The sequence below is a fragment of the Melospiza georgiana genome, chromosome 1 (assembly GCF_028018845.1).
Source record: "Melospiza georgiana isolate bMelGeo1 chromosome 1, bMelGeo1.pri, whole genome shotgun sequence".
NCBI lineage: Eukaryota > Metazoa > Chordata > Aves > Passeriformes > Passerellidae > Melospiza > Melospiza georgiana.
Window position 1 is genome coordinate 35,698,202 of NC_080430.1, and position 27,161 is coordinate 35,725,362.

The following is a 27,161-nucleotide window of genomic DNA, read 5'->3' on the forward strand; positions in this document are numbered from 1 at the left end:
CACTGGGAAATCCCCAAGAAAGGAGGTGTCCCTTCCTCCCAGGAGGGTGACAGTGAATAACCATCAACACCACCCCCTGTTTACCCTACTTAGGATGCTACAGACCCTGACAGGGCTCTGACTGCTCTTCAAGATGAATTCTGAAAGCTTCCTCCACACCTGGCACACGGGTCAAAGACACCTTGCCATGGGCTTGAATTTAATGCTGATGTCAGTTTATTCCCTCCTTGAATGGTGACACTTTAGACCGGCTAAGAGTGGGTGATCAGTTGCCAAGTTGCTAAATATATTAAACATGCTGCTGTGTGAGTAAGTTAATGTTACCTCCTCTTCCTCCTGGCTGATTTATTGTGCCATTTACTCAGATTCCTGCTCTGCTGAATGTCTGTTTGTGTTAGCACAGACCAGCCAGGCAGGCTCCCAGCTGCACCTGCAGAACAGCTCAGGGAGTGCTTTGTGCTTGCCTGTGTACTGCAGGAGGTACCACCAGCAGCATTAGCCTGGGGACAGCACTGCAGGCAGCTTTTCCTGGAGAGCAGGAGATGCTCTGGAGCACATGTGGCAGCATGAGGCCCCTTCCCAGACCCCCACCATGGCCAGGGTGCCTCCTGCTCCCTGCAATGCCCTGCTGCATCCCTTGGCTTTGCTGTCAGAGACTTTGAGGGGTTCAGCTCTGTCATTCTCCTTCCCACTCCTTTCCAAAGAAAATCCTGAGCAGCACTCCATGCAGGAGGGCTGCTTGCTCAGTAGTGCGTGGGAAGGGTGCAGCAAAATATGTCTGCTTAAACCCTCTTCTCTGTCACTGGAGAGGATTATGTATCCAAACTGGACCCTCCCTCAGATGCTCAGGGAAACTGTCAGAGTGAATTAAAAGCTGTAAAAGGCCAGGGCTATAACTCAGTGCCTTTTAAGTGCCAAGATTTTTCCAGGGACGGAGAGAGGGAAGTAGCCACTAATGTAATTTCCATCAGGAGTACACTCCTCTAATATAATTTGGCCTGGCCATCCTTTCAAATGCAGCCTTCCCTGGCTGGTCTGGTTCAGGGCCATCCTCCGAAGTGCCCCAGTAATTACTGATGCAATGAAAGCATGTGCCCAGGCTTTGCTCTGGTCTTTTTGGCCCTGGAGTGACACCAGCTTTCTGCATAGAGCACACTGCAGGGCATGGAACTGGACATATTAATTTTGTGGGGGTTTTTCACTGACTATGTTCATTAAAGACACAAATGGCTCATTTGCTTAGGCTTTGTTCCTTTTCTCTCTTGGGTTAAGGCCTGACGTTTCTCTAATGGTCTACAAGTTGTATGGTCTCTCAGCAGATTAATAAGCATCAGTTACTCTGATCCAAATTCCTCATCTAAATTTTGCATTCACCTGTTGTCTGTCCTTTTTCCAGTACCTTGTGCTGTCTGTGGCAGAGTTCAATAACCCATTATTCTGTCCTTTCCTTGCAAGGGAATGGTTTCCTGGGAAGGGACCCTTGCTTTGCCATTTCCATCTCCTTAGGCAAAAGCTACCAGAGAAAGAACTTGAAAGTGTTTTAGAAAGTGCTCTCATTGCTTCACCTTTTGTGAATTAAAATGCCAATTTTCCAACAGCTCTTTAAACATCTCTTTGCAGCATTGTGCGTGATAGACTTAAATATCAGCAAAGAACCACAGCACAGCACCGATTTCCTTCTCTTGGGTTTATTTTGGTCATCGTTTTAAAATACATCTCCTGATTGTGTGTGGCAGCCAAGTGTATTGAATTGTCCCCAGTGCAGCTATTTGGGGACTTAATACTGTTATTCCTCATAAACAGGTGGTGCTCAAGGACAGTTCTTGGAGACCTGCAGTTTAAGGATAAGCACCAATCCCCTCTCTCCTTGTACAAATGGTTGGGGCTGAAGTGGGAAATGCATCCTACAATTTTTAGAAGGTAAGGACCATGACCAAGGGGCTTTGCTGTGACATATGGCAGGGCTGTCACAAGCAGATGATGTTAGAAAAGGGATGGTGTGTGAGACTGAAAGAGAAGCTGATGAAACCCAGCAGAGCAGCAAGGGCATTGCAGAGTTTTCAGGAGGCTACAAAGGATATGAACTTCGGTGTCTCTAGAGGAAATAAGAAGAAAGAAATAAGGAGATGAGGTACATGGCCAGATTTATGGGCAAGGTCAGACTTGACAGCTATGATTTTGAGCAATTTGAAGGGAAGGGAGAAATGACAAATGACGTAAGCATTTGGGTGCCAGAGAGATGAGTGTCACAGAAGCTGAGTTTTTAGAAAGAACAGGCAGAAAGTAGACTCACTTATTCTCTGTCTGTCCATACACTTCCTTTTCCCCTGGGGACAGCAAGGACTGCCCTCCTCTGGAACTCCCTGTTATACACAAAAGCCTTGGGACCACAGACTCCCAGGCTGCAAGGCAGGATCCTCTTCCCAACGCCTGGGTGCCAGTTTCCAGGAATGCCCAAATCCTGGATGCCAACAGCACCATTCCCATTGTCCACCAGCACCCGAGGCTGCTGCTCTCTGTTTCACAGCTCAGCCTCTGATAGAGAGTTGCAAAGCAGCCAGTAAATACATTATCTGGTAGCATTGCAGATAATCCCCCAAAACACAGCCCAAAGCCTTATTAAACCAAGTACATTACAGATTCCAATCAGAAATCAGTGGAAGTGGAGCTGCTCTGCCCATGGAGTTTTGCAGGGGTCAGTTTGGGGATGAGGCAGTGGCAAGCCCAGGAGCAGGGATGCACAGTCACACTCCCAGGCTGTGCCCACTGTCACAGTACTGGATGCACTGTCACTGTGCCCACACAGAACCAGATCCTACGGCAGGCAGGGAGAGGCAGCAGACAGGGGAAAAGAGGTGTTTTTTCCCTCCTCAGCATCTTAAACTAGGTAATTATACTTTAAAACCATGCTGTTAAACCCAAAATTAAATAAGTGAAAGTAAGGACATAGGGGAACTAAGGTAGCATGATTTATTGACATGAGCTGCTAATATATGCAGTAGGCAATTACATATATTTAATCACATATTAAGTGCAAGCCAGATTTTTTGGTATACATTAATACAGTGCATGGCATAATGCTTTGTACTTGCCTAGAGTTGCATACTAATCATTAGAAAATTCTCCCAAAAGTGTATGCTGCTACAAAAGTCCAATGAACTGAAATGTTCCAATTAACTTTTGAACCAGTCTTGGCACAATGTTATAAGTTCCCAAACTCAGAGAAGGAGGGAAGACAATTTGCAGCAGACCAGGCATCACCCAGCTGAAGAATACCCAATTGATGATAAATCAGGTATGTCAGTAATGAGGGCAAAGGATTTATTTTGCAGCATGTTAAATCATATATACTTTATGTCTTTCTCATGCTTTATATTCTGAGGGGAGCAAGACAGTAATGGTAGTATGAAACTTTTTAATGTTTTCTTATATTTCACATTGCTTTGTCCATTTAAAATCCATGCTGTGCAAGCGTTCCCAGACTGACCAAGCTGATAGCCTCTTTCTGAACATAAGCAGCACAGTATTTTACCTGGGTGACCACATCTCCTGTTCACATTTTCTATGATCCATGCACATAGCTTTGTTATTTCAATGTCCCTTGGAGGTAGGAGCTTTTAATGAAAAACGATCCAACTGAAAACTGAAGGCAAAAGGCCACTGGAATGACCAACTTCTCAGAGACTCCAGCCTTTTGGGGGGTTGAGATTAGCTCCTTGGAGAAGGTGAGCAGTTCAGATGGAGTGCCTCCTTCCCAGGATGGCAACACCAGCAGATTCTGCCAGGGTTTCACCCAGAGGGATGTGCTGCTGGGAGTGTGTTTGTCCTCGACAGCCTCCCAACAACCATAACTTGCTCCTTGTGGTGTGATGCTGCTGGAACCTGCTGCTTGCTCTAGCACAGGAAATTAAAAAGGCAGCTGTGCTAGTGCCCTGATTTCCAGAGTTTGTGGCAATTTTCTTGTCCCAGTGGTTCCTGGACCTTTTATTAAGACCTCAGTTAAGAAGAAAAAAAAAAAAATTAAACTGTTGAACTGGGCTACAAATGCTGGTGACTTGGCTTCATAGCAACATAAATAGCCCAGGTGAGTGATAATCATGAAGAGTACACAAATTTTCTTTCTTGTTTTGTTGCTAATTGGTGATTTCCAATATCACTTAATACATGCATAGTTAAAGTCTTCTAGGCAGGTGGTAAAAGTTGCATGTGTTTCTTAATTGCTGTAATGCATTATCATTATAACACAAGATCCACCTTTATTTAAATTCTGCAGATGTGCCAGTGTCGCTGCAGCTGTTGCTGTGCTGTCACTGGCACAGATAACTCACACATTTCACACAGTCCTGTACAACATTTACCACAAAGCAGGAAAGAGTGGCTTGTATGAAAATAATGCCTAATTTTAAGGCTTTTAGTCCTGAATTCTGCACATTCTCGGTTTCATTTTCTGTTATAGACTCTTTGTCACGTGACATTTAATATGAAATGTGAAATTTGCTGTTTACTACTTGCTAATAAATAAGTATATAATTACCCTGACTCCAACCAGAGCTGATATAGTTGAGAGACCTTCCCAAAAAACGAAAACCCACGTGTACATTGCACAGTATCCATGGACGTGCTACTCTGCAGTCTGACTTACAGCAATACAAAAGTGAGCACACACACTGAGGCAACAGCCAGTGGCACAGGGGGAGGGAGCACAGGGGATAACTGGGAATTGAGTGGTGATGGCTGGGTGGACAAGGGGTTGCAAATGCCAAGACCTTCCAGTGTGGACACCAGAGAGAAGGCAATGTGTACATGGCCGTGGGCAGGGAACTGATGCTATCCCGGCCCCTTGGGGTCAGGCAGAGCCCAGTCAGCTCAGCACAGAGGAGAAAAATACAGAAATATGTTCCTTCTTTATCTTCCCTCCTTGTCTGATTTTCTCCTGGGAGAGAACTTCTTGGCTATTTCACAGTTTTTTTGTCCAGTTTGTCCTTTTGTGGTGTGTTTTGCCAGTCTCCTGTGACTGCTTGTAGTGCACGGACACACACAGACAGTGCCTTCGCCTGAAGGTGATGTTAACCAGCTTATTTGACTGATTTGCTGATTCTGAAAGAACTTCAACTCCTTTGACCAATGAAGGAGCATTGGTAACCTTAGAGTTGCTGAAGTCATCTCTAGTGGATGCAACATTTGCTAAGTTCACATTGTATTGAAAGAGAAAGTTCCTCTAAACACCGCATCCAAGATATGCTTTGTGTTTATGCAGAGAAGGGTTAAAGACAAAACCCCTGAAGAGATTACATTTGGTTTAACAGTGCTAAGTCGAGGTAATTGTTACATGGCATTCCTGGTTAATGAAACTCAGCTTCCAGTAGTTTAATGTTGCTTTTGTGATGGAGAGCCATCCACAGCTGCATGGAAGTCTCACTGGCACACATAGCTTGACATTTATTTCTCTATTAAGACAGGATGCAGTGGTCCTATTTTTCCCTATCTGACAAATCTATATTGAAAAAAAAAATCTCAGAATGGCCATCAGCAGCATGATGTGTCTTTGCTTGTTTTCCCAGAGGTGGGTGGGAGTTTTTTTTGTCCCAGTCCTTCTTGGATAGGTGATAGTGTAGCACCTAGCACCCCTAGGCGGGGGATGCTGCCCACCTCTGCTCCCTCAGGTGAAGTACCGGCACTGTGTGGAGTCAATGTAGCAGTAAGGAGTGCAGCGCAGTTTCCCGTAAGACCTGGAATAAAAGAGAATATCTCAGTTTCAAAACATGGTATGGTTCACTTACATGGCTCCTGGTTGTAACTCTCTGTAGGAGTGTAGAACCTTGGAATATGCATACGCAGCAGCATATGGGAAACTAAATAGGAGGGCAATTTTTATCAGGGCTCGACTGTGTACTCCTCTGTCAGCAAAACAGGCGTCCAGGAGAAACTATGAGTGAAGACTTTACTCCCAGTAATGTCAATTAAAAAAATAAAATCCCTGTTGGCATCAGGACTGGAGCATTTCATGGGGGTGGATGCAAAAGGCCTCGTGCTCACCCACGGGAGCTGTGGAACAAAATATCTGAGGCTCTGAGTTGAGTGTTTTTCCAGCTACTCCCAATAGCTTCAGCAGGCATGACTGTGCCTGTCCTTTAACTTCTTTTCCATGTACTTGAAATAATGAGAGTGACACATTCCCACATTAGAAATAATTATTAAAAGAGTAATTTGAAGAGTCCTTGCAAAATAAAGAGAAACAGAGATTTTCTCTTTCTACTGACTTAAACTGAGCAGTGACTCTACTTACTAAAGACCTGACCAGAACTGTTAATAAGAATTGAAATGAGTTTTTATTGCTGGAATGTCTAAGTGAATAACAGATCCACAATGTCAAGCTATGCAGCTTTAAAACTACGTCCTAGGATAACCCACATTCTCAGACTAACATCAGATCTGGAGAAGGTGTGTGAAACAGAAGGAGGGATCTGTGGGCTGGAAAAAATGGGAAAATCAGTTGCAGCAGAGCTCTTGGAGGAAAGGTTACTTCAGGGTAAAACTCCCATGGGAGTGTAACACTCACATACTCAGCCCACTTGCTCATGATTCACAGCTTTTTCTTTGGTTTGGCAGATAATTTGCAGACTACCACAAAAAAAAAAAAAAAAAAAGAAATCTCAGTTTCTCTTCCACAACTTGAATATACAAGCAAAGTGAAATATATAAAGTTTTCCTCAAGCTTTTGTGGTGCTATGTTGGGCACCAAATTTTCAGACTCTTCAAAGGGAAGAGTTTTCACAATAGAGAACAACTCCACACTGTCTGAAGATGCCTCTGCAAAATGTTTCAGTTTTGTCAGGTTGACTGGCCTGAATTTTAGTAACCTCTTATACCAAAAGTGCTCCAACAATTACAGTGGAAGGATTAGCACAGCACTAGATTTACAAAGACATCCTGTGGTTTCTTATTCCTGTCAATTAGCACATTATTGTTCCCTGAATGATGAGGGCTCTGCACATAATTTAATTTGCAAATTAAATGTTTCCTGTTAGCCAGTAACAATACCTGACAGCTAAACAGAGGTGCTGCTGTTGGAGGCAAAACCCTGACCAGAGGAAGCTGCCTAAACAAAGGCAGAGAAGGCAAGTCAACAATAAGCAGATGTTTTAAATGAAGGACTTTGCTACACAGATGCATGGCTTTGCATCTGCTGGTGAATGAATTTCCTGCACTTTGGAAAAGCTGACAGATGACTGCTTGATTCAAAGCAAATACACCCCCAGAGTACCCGTTAATGGGAAGGGCAGCAGGAGGTTGGTACAAGTCTGTGGTTTGGATATTGTGGGGTTTTTTTTTTCCTTCAGTGTGATCATCTTGTCATGATCTTTCCTACTATCCTTATGTTATGGCTGGACATTAATGTGACCAGATAAGGAAATTTTGGCAAGAAATGGGCAAACATAGGTCTGTGTGAACTTCATTTGTTTTGTACAGTAAGAGGCACGTACTTCTTACTGTGAAATGAGATTTAGCCCTTAAAGTCAATGATATACAGAAATAATTTGGCAGACACTTTCTTCCCTGCTACTTGCAGTGGTCCCAGTGGAACAAGGTTAAAGTGGGTGAAACTCCTCTGTTTTAAAGCTGGAAAAGAGAAAAAAGAAAGGAAAAGCACGCGCAAAACCGCCCTCCATAATCAAACCAAAAACACCCCACCAAACCCAAGTGAAGACCTCCTCTTACATACCCAGGAAGGTATGTTCTACATGTCAAGTATCCAAAATCCATCCCATCACAGTCTTCAACCCCCTCGTGCTTGTAGCCATCTCCGCAGTAAGCACGGCGGCACCCTAGTGAAAAATAAAGAAATAAACACTTTCCAGGCACTTCACGTGTCAAAGAAACAGGTGAAGTGACTGGGACTAGGTTTTTAAGGGTTAGTATAAAGTGAGATATTTTGAGGAAGGCATTCTGTAAGGACTCTCTTAGGAGGAGCAGTACTCTTCACTACAAAGAATATACTTTCATCAGCTGATTTCTGTGATGAAGGGAAAGAATGGATAAATGCTAAAAATAATTACTACAGAATCAGTAATTACAACAGCATTTATTTGAAACTTATTATTGCCATAGATAATTACCATCAAAACAATTTAAGGAAAACATAAAATACAGTTAACATAAAATTATTTGGGGAAGTCACAATCTCAAAAAAATAATCTTAGGTGGTTAACTGGTTTGGAATTCTCAACCTAGACCTTTATCCAATTCTGAGCAATATCTGTGTTTGTTGTGTTTCCACATATGAACAAAATTATGCAGCCTGTCTATAAAGAAATAAAATATATAAATGTTGCCAAAATCGTGTCTTTCCCACTGCTGACTCTTACTGACTTGAGAGTGAGTGGGATTTGTCACATTTTTTCATGGTGACTGGCACGTAGGCTGCAGTAATTTGTGGGTTAGTTTGCCATTTTAGCAATTGGACTTTGATTTTGATATCTTCAGCATATTGCGAATGACTTTCTAATATGAACAAATTAATTTAGTTAAAATCCCTTTGACACTTTCTGGGAGAATCCATTGGTATCAAGCAAAGGATTAAACAGACACTCAGGAACAGGGAGTTTTTAAGAGGCTAAAGTGGGTTATTTACAAATAGAAATGATTAATTAATTGCATCAAGGATGTGTTTGTCAGAAATTGATGCTTCTTAGACCAACAAGCCTTTTTTACAATAAAATCCATTTAACATTCATCTAGCCTTTTCCTTTTGGTTCACTTACAGGAGAAGGATGACGACAGTGTGCTCATTTCCAAATAACTCAAGGATGGGTCAGATCAGTGTCAGAAATCTCTACTGCAAGGCCTCCATTGAGGCTTTGCCCAATGCATAGCACAGAGAGCACGATGTGCCCTCAGACGCAGAGTGCACAATTTTGCAGGCACTAGGATTAATGAACACTATCTTGCCACATGGTTGTTCCCCACGTCTGATTGCAAGTTCTAATTTAATCGTTTCCTCATGTCTGGAAACAGGAGAGATGTTGTCTGCTGTCTCTCTGGAGTACTCTGCAGTCAGGCAAGCTTAGAGGGGCTTTTATTTATGTGTCTCCCTAGACCTGTTGAGATGGAATTGCCTTTGAAATCTCTTTCCTGTTGTCATTGAGAAGTTGGTGGGGATTCCTAAGTCATAAGGGGAAGGGTGGTGATGGACAGCTGGATGGAGAAACTTGCACAGGGCATGGTTGCACACACTCCATTTTCAAAGTCAGTGAGTCATATATAAATGAAAAATTGCATCTTTCAGTGTTGCATAATACTGTTCTGAAGTGTGAAGAAGCACCCCTTTGCTGGGAACAACACAGCACCAAACCTACTATGTAGAGATGGTGTAGAGCTGTGCTCTGGGGAAGGATTCAAGATGTAAAAGTAACTGAGAGAGGGGGAAGTGAAGGTTACCACAGTTGCTCAAATGCTTATATGCTCTTTGTATGCACTTATATGCTCTTTGCTATCCACAATCAGCAAAATGGAAGGAGGATGGAGTAGACATGTGTCCTGGGTTGACTATATGATGCTTTTATCCCCAATCGTCTCGTTCTGTTATGCTGAATAATAAGTATTGCACCTTTAAGCCTTGTTCCAGAGAGTGAAGGGGACAGAGAAGAAGCAGCAGTTTGTTATCAGACACTGCACTCACTTCTCCACATTCCTGCTCCTGACTGTGTTGTCTGCGGATGGACAGACAGGAGGATGGAGCTCTTTTTTTTGTCTTTAGTTAGTTTTTAGCTAGCTGAGGGAAAGAAGTTTCCTGGACTGTGGTTTTTATCCCTTTTCTTCAGACCTCTTGAAACCTGCTCTGGCCTGAACACCCAGGAGAGCACCGGCAGCTGCAGCTGTGGCCCACTGGGCCGGGCCTGGCCTGCGACATTTCCAACACCGGAGGGACTGATCAGAGACTGAGTGCAGAGACCAGAGACTCAGCTGCAACCTGGGGACGGGGTTTTCTCAGTTTGTCATCTCTTTTGGAGCGGCAAGGGGTTTTATTGGTTAATATTGTTTAGGTTTTTTTGCTTAATAAACAGTTTTTATCCACTTTTCTCCAAGGAGGTATTTTCTCCCAGACCTGTTGACGGGAGGGTCGGATTGAATTTTCCTACCGGAGCCCCTTTGGGGATTGTCTCCCAAATTTGCTCTGAAGCAGAACAACATGCATTAAATGTTATATAAATCTGATAGTGAAGGTAGTGGGCTGACACCTTCACTATGCAAGTGAATAACAAAATCCAAAGTAGTGTTTCTGGACTGAGGACCTATTATATCATAAGAAACAGTGTCTATCCCAAGGGCTGTGCTGCACTGCAAAGGTGTGCTACAGCTTTTAGAGAGAGCTGGCAGCCCCCAGGAAAGGTGTGTGTGTGTAACCCAGCTGCTGCATGGCCCTCAACATGCAGAGTTTCTGACTCAGCAAGGATGTTAGAGAAGTCTTGATGTCACCTCTCTCCTGTGTGGTGTGTGCCATCCACATGCATGGACGCCTCAGTTTTCACCCTGTGGCCATCGTGCCTCCCTTTCCCCAGGCCCGCCCTTGATCCACAAACCACACAAGCTCTCCCAGACATAAGCAATGTACCCTGTGGTACAACTGATGCACCTTCCTGGCAGGAGGAAGCCCCTCCTGCTGTGCTGTAACTCACTTATGCAGTCATCGGTCACCACCGCGTTGCCGTCGTCGCACTCCTCCCCATCCTGCACGATGCCATCTCCACAGGTGCCCCCCTCCTCCAGGCGGAAATCCATGGGGTACAGAGGGGAGAGCTGGCCAGGAAAACACACAGGGGTTACTGAACCACACCAGCAGCAGCCTGGCTAGCAAGCAGAGGAGAAGGGCTCTAGGGGCCAGGTTTTATGGCTTGTTATTTGTTGGTTAGAAAGTTTATACAGAATCTGATCCAAAGTCCAGCAGACACAAGAAGGATGCTGTTGCTAATTTCAGCAGGACTCAGCTCCTTGAAGCAAAAAGGAAATATGTGAATTTGGTTTGCAGGGTTTTAGTTCTGCAAATCTGTACCCTGGTGAGTTTTGCCTTATTTTGTATTAAATAAAAACTCTTTTTACCACCACAATTCCCTGAACTCTGCTCCAGTTTGTTCACCAGTGGTTCAGAGGAAGGTTAGCATAACCTGCAACACTGCTGAGTTAATTCCTAAGTAATTAAGACTCCTGAGAATAAAATTCACAGAATTATGTAGAGTTGTGGCAGTGTTCAAAAATGAGCTTTTCCCCGTTTGCTTAACTGCTTTGGTATGACACCTTAAGTACAGAAGTACGTTCTGTATTCCAAATGAAACATACACTCACGGGTTTTCTGAGACCACAGTCATATTTTTACCTGGACTGGGAGCCATCCAAAGGTATCTTTGAAATACAAAGATCTCTGATCTCTTCTAAATGCTAATGCGTTCTCGGTGTTTAACCGATCCAATTCTTCTTGATTGTTCACCACAAAAATCTGGGACACAGAAAAAGAGGTGATTGGCAACCTTCTCAAGAAGTTCTTTGGATTATCACAGAATCTAGTTTGGCATATGTATCTTCAAATAGGTAAATAATATACAGGAAAGCGGTTTAGTTGTTTTCAGAAAGAGAAGAGGTGAGAACCTACAGCAATGGAATGGTCTTTCCCGGGCCCCTATTTTGAAATGCACATCTTCAGGTAAAAATCATACAAATAGTAGTGCACAATCACTGCTGAGAAGAACTTCATGATACTCAAATGGCTTGATGCTGAAGCAACTGCAAAATCCAAATGGGCATAAGTCCTTTTTGTGGATTGACTATAACTTTTTAGGCATGTTTGTGGCTACAAAATAAATAATGCATGGCTTAATACAACCTTCACTTAACTTTTACCTCTTTGTTATTTCTTTAGATTTAACTGACAGTAAAATGCCTGTTTCTTTATATGCATATACTATGGTCTGACGCCAAGTATCCAATCATACTGCAAAAAAAAATATAGTTCAAAATGGAAAAATTAGGACAAGCTGCTCTCTTACCCATTTCTTTAATGTCTCAATCACTGAAATTGGATGTAAACAGCATTAGAAAATAATCTCTTCCTTCAACAGCTTAATCAATTTAATTTTTGTAAGATTCAAGCCATTTTTAAATTAAGAAAAAGCAAATAGAGTGTTTCTGGGCAAAATAGTTTTAGATCTGACTCTGATTCTCACCAACATAAACAGAATTGGCTCTTTAAAAAACAAGTTATCTTGAAATTTTTAAATAGCAGAACATTCCCATAACCTTGGAAGAAGGCCAATTTCATTAAAGAATCATTGAATAAAATGCCTTCAGCTTGAATGAATGGAAGCAAATAAATAGGAAGCCAGCACAGAACTGATTCTGTAATTGGAGCTCATCCCCAGAGCTCAAATTTCTCTTGAAATCAATAACAAAATTATGCTGTCTCAAACCATTACAGATATTAGCCTTTAAAATTGCCCAAGATTTTAAAAAATGGAATGAATCTAAGCCAATGACAGAAAACCAGCACTTTGTTTCCCAGCCTCTGCCCTCCTCTGGAGGAGCTGCTGGGTGCGTGGGTGGTGGCACTCAGGTTGTGCTGCTTTGGCAAACCCCAGGGCACAGAGCACCACCTCTGGGTCCTTTCCATGTGCAGCTATAGAATCCTGACAAGAGCTTTCAAGTGGCCTAAGACAGGCTTCAAAGCTGCTACATGGGGATCTGGACAGAATAAACAATAGTGATGTTTAAGCTTTGGTTTAAGTTAAAGTGTTCTTTACTCTCAAGGGAGTAAAACAAAAGGAGCAGGCAGGAAAACAGGTGATGCTGCTCTGGAAGTGCTTCTTTCCAGAGTTAAGCCTTGTCTTTTTGCCTTCCCACATTCCTGGCAACAAAATGGCACCTGGGGGCTCATAGTGATAGGGTATGGTATTTTACATGTTTACACTCTCATTACTATCTTTAAGATCTATTACTATCATTACTATCTTTTAATATCCTATCTTTTAAGATAGGAAACTGTGCCTGATGGCAAAGGAGGGTGATGAGACCTCTACATTATATTGAGAGCCTTAAAGCTTCTCCTATGAGTTCTCCAGGCTGCAAAGTACATGGTGGGGTTTTTTCGCACAGTGTGGTGTGATATGCACCTTTATTTCAGCACATTCATCTCTCACCATTATGTTTTCAAAACAACAGGAGGATTTTTTCTAATACAGCACAGCCAGGGATGAAGGAGCAGCTGGCACAGCTGCCAGGACCTGAAACCCACTTGTGCAAAAGGCTGAACTCAATGGCCCAGTTTAACGGTGCTGTGAGTGTGTCCCTTCCACACACTGTGACAGCTTTCTGACACTGTGACAGGTGGGGCTTTGACAAAGCCAACTGCTGCTCATTGGCATTCAGAGACAAGCAGACACCACACCATTTCCACTTGCATGGGGGGAGTGGCTGAGCTGTGCTGGCACACAGCACCAAGGGAGCATCTTCATCACTGACTGAGTGCTGCACTGCACAGATTAATGAGGCGGGGCCCAGCAGAAGGAGAAGGACATAAACAGTAGTTACAAAGCCCAAAAAAATCAGTGATAAAAAATTACTTGGTCACATTTCATCAATGCCTTGTCCTTTAAAGTATTTTGTCCAATTTGCTCGTAAAAATGCTTTCAAGGCTAGAGATGGAAATCAGCCATATAATGTGTATGTCTGCAGACTGGAGCCCAGACACCTGATTCTCACAGTTTGTGGAAACTCCTGTTATTGAGGATCTGTGCTCTGGGAGAAAGCTCGATTGCATATGTGAAACGCTTGATCCCAAAATTCAATTCTGAAATCACTGTCTTAAAAAAGCCCCAAACAAACCAGAAAGGTATGCTTACTTCACTGACCAGTCTGAAATGCATTCTGATTTAATGAAATAAAAAGGACAGATTACATGTGTACAGTAGTAGATGAAAGAGAGCACTCCTAGGCTTGAAAAACATTTCCAAATATATGCTACCTTACTGATGTTTTGGAACAGCTGCATTTCAGCATATCAATCACACAACAAGTTACAAGACTGAATTTCAGAGGTTTTGGGTACCAGAAATCACACATTGCTCCTATAAACAAAAAGTATTAGTGAGTACAACACCTCTCGTAACAAAAGCACTTCAGAACTGCTCACATCCCCTCCCAGAAAAGCTGCTTACCGCGGGAACCTTGGGGTAGCTGTGTCCAAACACAGATTGCTCATACGATGGGTTACTCATTTGCTGTGGGGTTCTGCAGAGACATCTCCCTGGAGGCCCTGGAAGTCCTCTTTCTCCCTTTGGTCCTATTGCAAATTGTCCTAGGAAGCAGAGGACCAGCTTGCCTTGTTATGAGGTTACTACACACCACACACACAGCCTTAGGGGGAAAAGTACAGGTCAGGTGGATATATGCATTTACCCAAGTCTTCAGACAGGCACAGCTCCCACCAATTCCACTGGGAACTGAAGGGAGGCACTAATTCCAGTACTTCAGGAGAAAGATGCCAGTTTTTTACCACAGTCATATTATTTCAGATCACCTTCTGAATTTTTCTACCAGTTTTACAGAGGAAGAGAGAGACCATTTGCTTAGAATAAGTGTCAGCCTGTTTGAAGCTACAGAAATTCAGGAGAGGATGAACACACATATCACTCTACAGCGCCTACACACCAAATTTTGTAGAGTTAGTCTCTGTATAAGTCCACAACAGATTGGACTTGGGCCTTTGTACAACCACTTGAGCAATGCTGTTTCACAGGTTTCTATACAGCAAAAACCCAACTAAAAATACAGGAGCTTTTAAATGTTTTAATTAAACATTAATAAAAAAAATACTGCTTTTTGACTTTCAAACTTTGGCAAGGATGCACTGCTCTGCAGATTTAGATTAAAAGCCAATGTGGTCATACTGCAAGCAGTTGCATCATTAGAGAAATGTCTTTTAGGATCAAAATTTATATTCTGGAGGAAAAAGATTAATAACCCTGACACATAAACTTTCTGTGGATGGAATAAAGCCTTGAAAAAGTAATCTCAAGGTCCTGGCTGCCTTCCCATCAGCACGGTGAAAATTCTGCCTTCTGAAAGCTTCCAGCTAATTTACTCAAGCAAAGATGCTTCTTAATGGGAGCTGTGAGATATGTGAAGATTCTGAAGCTGTGCTCAGCTTCACAGATGTCTCATTTCCACATCACCACAAGAAGAGACCTCCTGTCCACTAATGCAAGCAAGGGAAGGAAAAGGGAAAGCAAAATGGAAGGGGACACCGTGCGTTGTGGGTCATGTATTGTCCTTCCTGTCCATTTTGGACCCAAAAGCTGACCAGGGTTCATATGTATGCACAGCTCTGAGGATGCACAATTATGTTATTACAAGGTTTTTCTCATAATTTATACATTTGCACAATTGCAGTGAGCATAGGTCTCAAGCATTTAATTATATAGAGATTTTCTCCACTGCTCTCTTTTTCCCCTGACTTCTATCTCTTTCCATTCTCTTCCCTTATTTCCTTAATGACACTGTAACTTGAATCTCATCTATTTTTCCTTTGCAGAGCTGCACAGGGTGAGCCTGTCCTGTCTGATTAGAAATCACAGTTTTTCATTGCAAGCCAGGATATCTGGAGAGGCAGACCTTTGATGATGGAGATTACCTAGTCTCTCCAAGGCTGCCAGATGGCTTTTCATCATCCCCATCTACAAAAATCCCTCAGGGACCACATAGGATTCAGTTTTGGTTTTATCTGAAACATCAGAAGCCATAAAGTGGGTTTTAAAATAATGGACAAGGATGGCATGACCTGCCTCCAGGAGAAATCCTCTCCTTGCCATGGATGGAGAAGCAAACAAAGCCTTTGTGCAGAGGGGTCTATGTGTGCCTGATGAGTCAGGAGGGGCTGGGGAGCAGGGACACTCCTGGGGAGTGTTTTTGGCTTACCTCATTTTTGGCTTACCTAGTCCTGAGGGCCCAGGGGGGCCTGGCTGGCCAACAGGGCCAGGCCTGCCAGGTGGGCCCATGACACCCGCGGGTCCAATGTCCCCCTTGAGTCCCTGGAAGAGAAGTGACATCCATGTCTTGGCTAAGCTATTAGCAACAAACAAAACAAACAAACATCAGTAACGAGCCAGCACTGGCTTCCCATTTAAGAAAGCCAAAAGATTTGCCAGAAGAAACATGAACTTCATGGACACCACCCCGGGCAACAAGGGCTCTCCTCTCCTACATGGAGACAAAAGGGCATGCCCAGGCAGGACTTCTGCTCCCAAATGGGAATGGTCACAGGGATCTGCCCTGGGAGGAGTCAGCAATCACCCTGCTCTGACTTCAATCATTTGATAGCCTTTCTTTAAGAATGCCTGTTTAACCCCTGTAACTCTCTAGAAGCAAGTGCCACTGAGAAAGAAAGGGGAAAATCACTGAGGAATTGCCAAGGGCTTCCACAGTGACATTTCCCAGTCTTAGGGTGCAGCCTTTCAGAAGCTCACTGATGACTTTGACACTCACACTATTTTCAGAATGTTTGAGGTGCCTGGATTCCTGTATCTCCTCGACTTTCACCATGGGTATGGCTAGGATAGCAAATCATCACAAGCCAAGCCAGGGCTTGGCCTTACAAGTGCAACTTAATGTTTATCAACCTCATGCTGAGAAATGGTGTCCCTCCGGCAGCAGTAGCAAATGCTGCAAAATTACCTGTGGGAGAGGGGCTTGCACACACAATAGCTAATATTCTCAAAAATCAGCCCTAATTTGCCTCATGGGAGCTTGTTTGTGCAGACATACCCTAAGGCATTTGGAAGTTTCAGCCTAGAACTGTTTGGCACCTTCTCATTTTTTGCTCCTGAATTTAATATGGTGACACTTATTAAAAATAACTATATTTATCTTCCTGCTCATATACTTTCCAAGGCTTGGACTTCTCAGCTTTATATTTCAGAAGTGTATTACATAGCCTAAAGTTTAGATATCTGACTTGATTTTAATGTAACAGTAAACATTATTTGGGATAATAAAAATGATGTGCACTCTGTAAACTTTCTTTTAATGACAAAGGAGATTATTTCCTTGAAGATGGTGTAATTCCAGGTTAATGTGCATTCAGAATCATACAATGAATGGCTGCATGTCTAATTTAAGAGTAGCAAAGCATATATATTAATATATGCTGAAATAATTGTAGCTATAGGATATGTTACATCCCATGGATATGTTTGAATGTCGCTTGCACCATTTCAGCAGAGGAAGGCTGATTTTGCCATGGCCTATAAAGAACTAATTGAATATTTGCTTTGTTTAATCCTATTAGGTAAGCTCTGAGCCATAAAAATATTTCAGGATTTATGTGAATGTCAGTGATGCTGATCTCTAATTACTTCTTACATTATGCAACACAGAACTAGCAGACCAGGATTTTGTAGCCCCAAAGAAGTCTGTGGGAAATCTCCTTCCCCCACACAGCAGCAATTTGACAGAGGCAAGGCGGTGCCAGTCGGATGTGTACTGACTGAAAACAAGCTGTTTTCTGCATCCCCTGCTTGGAGGGATGATTGCTTAATGCCCTCCTGCTTAGCACTGATGGATTAAATAATAATGGCAAGGCTTGATGTTCAATGTTTTTGCCTTGTTTATCTTTCACACGTGCCCATGGCATTGGGAGAAGATTTTCCCATTGACAATATTTGTGCTCATGCCCTTTCTTCCAAACTAACATTACCCAAAGCCCTAAGTCATTCCTCCTAGTCAAGACTGAAACCCTAAACTGGGGTTTGCCTGGGGTCAGTTCCCAAGTTATAAAGCTTTGGGTGCTGTGTCTCCGTCAGCTGTGTAAGGCTGTGACTTGTGACTCCCAGCTCCTGGCCATGATTCAGGAAGAGCCTGTCCCAGGGGCACGGAGACTTGAAGAAGTCAGTGAGCTAATCAAGACATATCTGGAAATGCAAGTGGAAGTGACACCTGCTTAATTTAGCTGCTTTTATCTAGGCATGTCAGCTGGATCAAGAGACAGGAAATGGCCCCATGCTGGTGGAAACTATCCCCTCAGCTGGACAAACAGCCAGACCATTAGAGCACTTGACGGTGGCAGCCAGACTCACAGAGCCTTAAAATGCCACTCCCTGGTTTTTTCACAGGATCAAAAAAGAAGAAAGGAAATAAGTTCACCAGTTACAGAGAGGGAAAGCCTTTTTCAGACTGAATCAATGCTAAGATATTCCACAGCACATAGGTAGGAGAGATAAATGGTAAAAAAAAAAAAAAAAAGCAAGAAAAAAAAAAAAAAAAAGCAAACCCAGCAAAGAGCACACAACAGCTTTTAAAACCTGACAAATCTAGGACAGAAAAACATTTCTTGTGGGTCATCTAGGAGACTTACATTGCTCATGCCTCCCTTACTTGGGGATTTATTACTTCCTCCCCAACACCTAGCTCTTCTTTTTGCCCCACACTGGCTACCTTGCCGCTTCAGATATTACCTGGTCTCATCAGAGCAACAGTGAAGCAGGGATGTGCCTCTCCTTGCCATGCTGGGTATAACAAGACTGCAAATAAGCCACTTCCAGCTAAGCCCCTACTACTGAAATGCAGCATTGGTGTAGTCAGTATCCAATTTACACACAATTCCGAGCCTTTACAATTCAGTTGGAACTCTGAAGATGTAGCTCTGCTAGCATAATTTTGAGCTCTCTCTGTGAGATGGGGGTGGGTGTTGCTTAGGATTCAGAGGAAGCCTTCAAGATCTGCTCGAATTGTGTTAAATGAGTTCATTACCAATCCAGTATAAAACCAACTTTTCCTATGCTGCCTGGGCAGGGAGTTGAGTGCTGCTGACAAGACTCCAGCCCAAAAGCTGAGGCTTTAACTCCTGTGTAGCCTGTGCATGCCTGTGAGGTGGTCTAGGGCTTCTCTCCCCTCCCTGGGCAACACAGTGCATGGTACAAGAGCTTAGACCACACAGTCACACAGATGCCGCGAGTCACAGGAAGAGGAAACACCATGGTCCTACTTGTTTGCCTCGTTTTCCAGGTCTTCCTATAGGTCCTCTGTGTCCTGGTACTCCAGACTGTCCCTTGGGGCCCATCTCTCCCTTGGTGGGTGCAGAGGGAAGGAAGAAGGAGTTAAGTACCTGGTTTTACCTGCCTCGAGCAAGACAGGAGATGCACATGACTGTAATTCACACAATTCCTCTAGATAATGCTGGCGCTGTTTCTTTCTTAGAAATCCAAAATTATAATAAAATAGTTTAAAACAAACAAAAAGTAAAAAGAAGCTCATACAATTTACCCACATACCCTTGAAAGATACCTTTCCTAAGGAAGAGGCCACATGAGATCAGGAACGCACTTAGAGACTTGGAGAGGTCAAGGCTGGGAAAGCTCTCTGACCCCTTTGCAATGTCTTGCTTTGCTGTTAAGATGCACATGTGATGAAAATACTCAGGGAAAGGAAGGTAAATTCACTCATCTTCTCATCTCTATAGAAGCAACTATTAATTCCTTTTCTAATTTCAGAGGCATAGTTAGATTATGTACTAAAATTACCACCTTGAAGTTTTCCATAAGCCAGCACCTGAATTTTGATTGTTTTTCAAGTACAGAATAATGATGAATTAAAAATTTGTCAGGTTTATCACTGCTATATATAGTAATGCCATTTTATTTCAGAGTATCAAGAAGGAAATATTTACTAGTTTCAAGTGAATAAAACTTTAGAAATTAGGGCATTTAAATAGGAGTGAGATAATAACTAAAGAAATAATCTGGGGGGGGGAAAGAGAAACAGCACCAAAGAGCTAAATCTGAGTTATCTCTTAAGCTAAAAAGCCTAAAGAATGTGATGAGTCCAGGCAATGTTGGTCTCTGAGTCAAGCAAGACCTTCAATGTGTTATGCCATCCAGGAAGTCCCTGAATCCACTCATTGAGCTTTTCTCAGCATTTAACACAACTCCCAATGTATCACACACACTTACTTTTTGTCCCAGCATTCCAGGGAAGCCTATTTCTCCCTACAAAGTCAAGGAGAAAAATAATCACAATATATGTAGTGATCTTTGACAAAGCAGCACCTTCCTTGGAAGGAAAAAACCAATTGTCATGTGTGGGTATCAGTTAAAAAACCCTGCACTGACTCAGCACTGCAGGTAATGCAGTAGGTGCAGATTTATAAGCAAAATTTTAATATAAAGCTCCTTGTATGGTGCCATTACTCCTCTGTCTGATCCTCTGCTGCCAGTTTCTGCTTCTCTAGCAAAATCATCCTGATTGTTCTCTTGTCTACTGGCAGCTCTGCAACCTGGACAGCTCCCAAAGCCTGCCGTTGGGAATGGCATTTCTGCATTTGCACCAAAGGCAGTTTACTTTTCCTTTCTTAGTCCAAAGGAACCCCCAAGCATGAATCTCTCCCCCTCTTCTCCTCCTGGTGTTACCGTACGACCAGCTGAAAGCATTTTGGGGGGCTGCCGTGGTTCTGGGCTGCGTGACTCCAGGGAAACCCTCCTGTGACTCATTAACCCCCTGTGCCCCGGGCTGGAGGCTCAGGGACATGGAGCTGCCCCGCTGCCCTCCCAGCTGATGGAACACTGCTCTCCCTCACCACTCCTGCCCTCCCTGGAAGATGCTGTCAGGCTCCTTTCCTTCATGCCCCTCCTGGTTTTCCCTGTCAGATCCTCAGATGCACATTCACGGCCATCAGGGAAAGAAAATTACCGGGTCTCCTTTGACTCCTTTGTCACCTCTGTCACCTCTGGATCCCTGAAGAGAGATAACAGTAGAACAACAGACCAATTACTACCATTTCATGAAGAAGCAAAAAATATTTTTTCCCATACAATGCATTATTGAAGTCAACAGAGTACAGTAATATCTTCAGAGTGAGAGATATGCTTCATTACTGATATCATAACACAATTAATGCTAAGGACTGTAGGAAAAGGGAGTCATTCTCCCCAGATAATTACTTTAAATATATGCTTTCCTGGACATAATACTTTCAATTTTTTTTTCCCCCAGTTCAGATCCCACTGTAAGATCCTAGAGTACAAAATGTCTCAGTGCCAAAGTGTGTGTCACCTAACTAAACCAGACCAACAATTAAGGATTATTTTACTCATGCTGCAGATGGGGAACCTGTAGTGAGTTTCACTGTAGAAACTTGTTCATGAGGATACAGGGTGTAAAATTCACTTCTTCAGCACCCCAGCCCAAGCCACAAGACTGTGCTCCTTCTCAATACATGTTTTCATTTCTCAGTGGGACTTTTAGACATCATCGAAATTCAACTTCTTTTCTACAGTTGCATTTTTAAAAAAAAAATATGTTTCCAAATGTTAAATTATACATTATGCTGTTGTCACACTGACCTTTTCTCCTCTAGTTCCAGGAAAACCCTAAAGGGAATGATAGATATTTTAATGCTTCTCGCTTTCAAGATCACCCAAGAAGCCGGACTTTCAAACTTTGAAGTGAAGAAAAAGAACGAAGCACAAAGAATTAATTGCATCAACGCATAAGGGCAAATGAATATTCCTAAAATAGCACTGAAACAGAACTGTGAAATATGAATTAAAGGCAAGACAGCTCAGCCCAAAAGCCATTATGAAAAAGCCAGGTAAAGCCAGCAGCTTTGATTGTGCTTTGAAATTGAAACAAGTGAAATAAATTGTAACTGAGAGTAAATAAAGCATTAGAAGATACAATTAATAATCTGAAATAATTTTAACAATAATCTTCCTCTTCTGTTTTGCTTGTTTGTTATTTTTTCCCCCTGGAACATACTTAAGTTATACTTAAGTAATCTAGTGTGATCATTAATATAAAACTGAGTTTCTCTTGAAGAAACGTGGAATAAACAAAGGTGTTCAGTTCTTCTTTCCAATCCTTTATTTGAATAAACTAATTGCATAATTAATTCCAACTGCCAGTAATATGTCTAGTTCTAGTAGGGGACCAAAATGAATTTTCACAGTCTTATGAGGTGGGTGGAAAGCATTGCAGACATGATTTAATGCTGCAGATATGCTAAAGAACTCCATTTTTTCCAGTGGGATACAATTATATCTGAGCTTGCTTTTAAAATAAACTACAAAAATTTATAACAAAGCATTTTTGTGAAAAGCCAAAAACACAGCCAAGCCCAAACAGACAACATAACCTTGCTTGATGTAGAACATATTTTTTATCTGTATTAGACACATACATCTTGATAAATGCTTTCCAGAAAATTGATGAGGGAAGCAGCTGTCAGCAGAGCGTTAGAAACCAATGTCTGAAAATGCAGTTTGTTTAACAAACCTTGGAGCCCATTGGTCCTCTTGTACCTGGCAATCCCATCACACCCAACTCTCCCTTTTCACCCTAAAGGGTTCAATAAAGAGAGTTATTGAATGAGGCTCTCCCATGAGGTCACGATTGAATGTCTGACAGTTCAGTGGTTCAGGTAGGTTTTATGTCAAATAGTTAAGCCTGACCTTGGTGCAGCATTGTGGACAGGGGTTTATATTGCAATTGTATTCTGCCTGAGCCCTCACATGTTGTCTTACTCTTCTATTTGAATTTTCTTGTGTGGGTAACTTTTGCTTCAGTTTTCCCAGCTGTTACTAAAGGCCATGCAAGCAAAGCACCCTCAGCAGTGCATCCTTTTCTGCATGAAAGTGCATTGTCTGTACCCAGCATCACCTCTACTGAGCTGCAGAAAAGAAAGGCATTTTGCTGCATGCCTCACAGCTTGTGGGGGCAGAGTGACTGCTTTTACAGTAGTTCTGAGGCACCATGTGCTGAACAGTCATTTGGAGACAGTAAATCATGAAAATGTTTTACAACCACTTTTCTGGCTGCCATCAACTAATTATACCTAGCATGAAATAGAGAGCGGACCCCCAGACATGCAGCAGTGCTACCAGCAGAACATTTGGCTCTTACTCTCCTTTGGCCTTCACTGTCCCAGAAATGGAGAGGATTTTCCCATTGGCTGCTGCCTCTGCAGAAGTTCAGACAAGACTTGAAGGAACAAAGTAGGAGAAATAGGGACTGAAGTTAGGCTGTGTCAAAGTAAGAGAAAACAAGAGGAACCATCTGAAGAAATGGCAAATATCCACATACGGATATGAGCTTAAAAACCTGGAACAGCAACTTACTGGAGATTAACAGCAAGATGGAGATGCAGTAAATATCTGTGGTGAGGAAGAATATTGTAAGTTGGTGAAGATCAGAGATGGGGAGAAAGGAAAGAGAGACACAACCAACTGAAATGACCACAGAGATCTTCTGCACTGTATTCAACTGGAGCCTTCACTGACAGGAAAATGAAATTTATAAAGACCAGAAAAAATGAAACTATGAACCTACATAAAGAACAGAGGAGATCAGTATCAGAAGAGACAATAAAAGCAGAAGAATCACCATCAAACAGCAAGAAGGGCTTGCAGTTAAAGGGCAGGAAAAAATATTACTTCTGAATATGAGGGATGCTTCTAGGAATGTGATGAAAAAGCACAGAATTGACTAATCAAGACTAATGAGACAAAGGATATTAATCAAAATTAGGAAGACCACATAAATAAAACTAACACCTATACAAGAAGAAGATTGAGTGTATGAGTTTTCTCTCTGCTTTCCTCTCTTCCTTCACTAAGACTATGAAGGAAGGAGTTGATTGAGCCTTTTCTCTGCCCTCTCTGCTCCTGCTGTGGGAAATCATAGCACACAATGTGTTTGTGGGGGGAACCATTTCCCATCTCACAGTTCAAAGTGAACATGGATTTCTTTTAAGTACATACTCTCTTGCTGCTTGCCTACATTCCCACATACTGTAATATGATGTTCTTCATCTAACATGGCTGGGAAGAGCTTGAAAATCTGCTTCCCAGATGTGGCTTAAATTCACAAGTCAGCTCTTACTATTCTTGCAGTATCAAGAGCTAATGCATCACATCCTCTGAGGTGGGGGCAGCAACCTTCATAGAGCAAAGGAAGAGTGAAAGATTTACCAGAAAAAGCATTTTCAATCTAGGCATTGTGGGCAGTCCTTTAGCCTAATGCAACCTGGATTGAAGAAAAGCACGTTGTCTCAAAAGTCCCTGTAGAAGCTCCACAAACCACAGCTCCTATGAAGAGCTATTATACCTTTTGCTTAAGCCAGTGCTTACTGTCCTGAAGTTTTTTTATAACCAATACAGGTGAAACAGCCACTTTGCAGTAGCAAAGCACATCCTGTCATTTCTTCTGCTGTTGATTATTAAAAATAACAGGAATTAATATTTGTTTGTATGAGAATGGACTTCAAAGATGTGATTAACCGTTGTCATGGTTTGTCATCTCTTTCCCTTGATATCAGCCTGGTATTTTCCCTCTGATCATGAGCTCACAGTACATCTTCAGGCAAAGGGATCCTCATAAAGAACAGTCATAACAATGGCAAGCAGTTTAGAAACACTGATTTGTGTGACTGTGAGACATCAGTGAATCTTCATTGTAATAACTTCAATTTCCCTTTAATCCTTGTAAGAAGTGCTACAGGGCCTGGACTGAAGGTGGAGTAACCTAACCCTAGACTGCAGAGCAGGGTAAGAAAGGGGACAAGCACAGAGCGTCCTTGCACTGCTACAGCTTCCCAGCTTCCTGCAAGTAGCTGTTTAGAGATTTCCCGAGACAACCCTTCCGTTCAGATGGTGATGTTGAGCAGTTTGTTCCATATGGATTTCGGTCTTACCTTCTGTCCCACAGGCCCAGGCCATCCTACTGGTCCTGGCATCCCAGGGACACCCGGGGGACCTGGTCTGCCCTTGAACGGAAAACACTGATTACAATGGTTCATAAAAACACTGATTACAATGATTCATAAAAACACCAATTACAATGATTCATAAAAACACCGCTCCTGCACAGCTCACTGCTGCAGACAGAGCATAAAAAGACCTGTGTGTACTCATATCGATACAAATCCAATTTATATTGAGAGCAGAACCAAATCTTTAACTAACTATTCCTGTTACTGTGGTCCTTATTCTGAACATTCCTACTTTGCTAGCTGTAATTGTTCTTTATTAACTGCTATATGACCACCAATAACTACATCTGTACATACAGTTATTTATCTAATTGCTGCTTGTAAATCACTCTTTGAATATTTCCTACAATGCTGCAGATTAAGGCTCCTCCACTGCATTACACTGCTTCGCAATATGATGTCAGAAATGTCATCATGACTTTCAGGGCCAAGAGTGAACTCTTGTGGGCCAGAAGCTTTTAACAAGAGTTGTACAGTTTTATTTCCAACCTGAGTGACTTCTCTTTCAGAACCTATTTGTATTTGTGAGAAGAGTAAGTGTTGATGTACTGTGTTTAAAGTTTAGCACTTTTTTGTAGGTTGGTGTGTCATTCTCTCAAAGACATTGCTGTTTTGAACCCTTTAATTTATATTATTAATATTTTTGTTTACTGTAGGGCATTTGAAAATAGATTAAGAAATTTGTCTCTTCTGTTTATATGGTTTATATTTATTTGAATTACTGATTGGTAGCTGGTGTCAAAATCCTTGGTATATTATTAGAAAGGTGTCAAAATCCATGGTATATTATTAGAAGGGTACTTCTTTTCCTAGTTAGTGACCACCCCCTGCATATCTCTGATTTCATCCTGCATTTCTGTCTTCTTTAAAGTTAATTACATTAAATGGATGTACTAAGTGACTGAGATAACATATTCTGTTTCACCACATGTAGGGGCACATATTTTTGACAATATATCACAGATCATATGTCACCAAGCATAGGATTGTAGTCAGCATATTGCATTGGTGCCAGAGCTCTGGAAGGGTAATCATCAATGGTTGTTCCTCCTTCAGGGGTATCTGGCTGAACCTTGTTTAGACTTTGGATGAGTAAAAATTTTGATTTTGCTTTGGGTTTTTTTTGGTATATCTTTTATAATAACTCCAATAATCTGCTTCCCATTGTCCACACAGACACTTCAGGTAATGTCCCACTCTTTCCATTTTTCTTTTTTCCCAGTCTTTGGCTTCTCTCCGTGCTTTTTCTCAGGGAATTTGTCAAATTCAAGCCAGCTGGGGCAGCTCTCCAGCCCTGCAGCCAGAGATGCCTATCATCCACTCTGGGTACCAGTGAGAGAAGCACTAACAGGCTAAACTTCAACATTAGCTAAATTTTATTGAACTGTTGTCTGCACCCCTCTCTGGCAGCTGCTATTAAATATTGGATGGGAGTCTGAGACAGCACCTTTATTCATACCTTTCTTCCAGGCCTGCCAATCTCCCCCTGCCAGAGAAAGGAATTTGTCAGTCTTGCAGTCACCACATGAAGCACAGTGGCTCTCAAGTCAATGCATGAATGCATTTATATTAAAACAAACAAACAAACAAACAAACATGCAAACCCACAATCCTCTCTCCTAAAAAACCAAATACCACCAAACAAAACACTGTGAATATTTTTGTGTTCAAAACTGTGCTTACAGAGGTAAAATGAGAAGAATTACTGTATTAGAGCTCCTTGGTCTTTCCTGTGTTCTCAGCCCTAAATCTACAGTCAACTCCTTGTATAACCAATCACACAATTAGCTGCTCAGCTTCAGCTGTAAGGCTCTTTGGCATCATTATGGAACAAATCATTGCACATCTAAAAACATAACATATTGCATAACATAAAGCCACCTTTAATACCTGAGCTGTCCCATACAATTCACACTGCATGGGAGAGCTCTGCTCCTGATGTTTTCCAGGAGGGACAGGATGCTCAAAGGCCTTTGGGTCAGTAAAATTGATGAGTTTTGCACCTGAGATGCTTTCTCAAAGCATACCTTAAACATAGGTCACAAAGGAAGACTATTATACTTCAAGACTGAAAATAACACAGAAAGACTAAGTCTGAAATTATAGCTTCAAGCCAATTCAAAGCTTTACATTCAAATTAAAGCCAAACCTTCCATTTATAAGGCCCATCATTCACTAAACAGACAAAGAAAAAAGTGAACATCCTCCCCTGCTTCTTTGCTCCTCAAAACCACATCAAACTCCATGACAACAGACACTTACTTTTTCCCCTTTTGGTCCCATTATACCAGGAATTCCTTGTGGACCCTAGGGAGGAACATGAACGCTATTAACACTATTAATTAACATTATTATTAAA

The 27,161-nt window shown here is 42.2% G+C and overlaps 1 protein-coding gene across 2 annotated transcripts in view; it reads right to left on the reverse strand.

Annotated features, from left to right (window-relative positions):
- Positions 1–5,659: 5,659 nt before the first annotated feature.
- COLQ (collagen like tail subunit of asymmetric acetylcholinesterase) overlaps positions 5,660–27,161 on the reverse strand; it is a 39,617-nt gene continuing 18,115 nt past the window's right edge. For both annotated transcript variants that reach the window (XM_058032335.1, XM_058032324.1), the window contains 14 exons: positions 27,065–27,109; positions 26,262–26,288; positions 24,725–24,796; positions 22,309–22,371; positions 21,378–21,404; positions 20,725–20,769; positions 19,989–20,024; positions 19,025–19,105; positions 15,977–16,073; positions 14,202–14,341; positions 11,372–11,491; positions 10,677–10,797; positions 7,724–7,826; positions 5,660–5,729 (listed from right to left, as the gene is read on the reverse strand). In XM_058032335.1, the coding sequence (XP_057888318.1) occupies positions 5,660–5,729; positions 7,724–7,826; positions 10,677–10,797; positions 11,372–11,491; positions 14,202–14,341; positions 15,977–16,073; positions 19,025–19,105; positions 19,989–20,024; positions 20,725–20,769; positions 21,378–21,404; positions 22,309–22,371; positions 24,725–24,796; positions 26,262–26,288; positions 27,065–27,109 (1,047 nt within the window). The remainder of the gene's footprint in view (positions 5,730–7,723; positions 7,827–10,676; positions 10,798–11,371; positions 11,492–14,201; positions 14,342–15,976; positions 16,074–19,024; positions 19,106–19,988; positions 20,025–20,724; positions 20,770–21,377; positions 21,405–22,308; positions 22,372–24,724; positions 24,797–26,261; positions 26,289–27,064; positions 27,110–27,161) is intronic.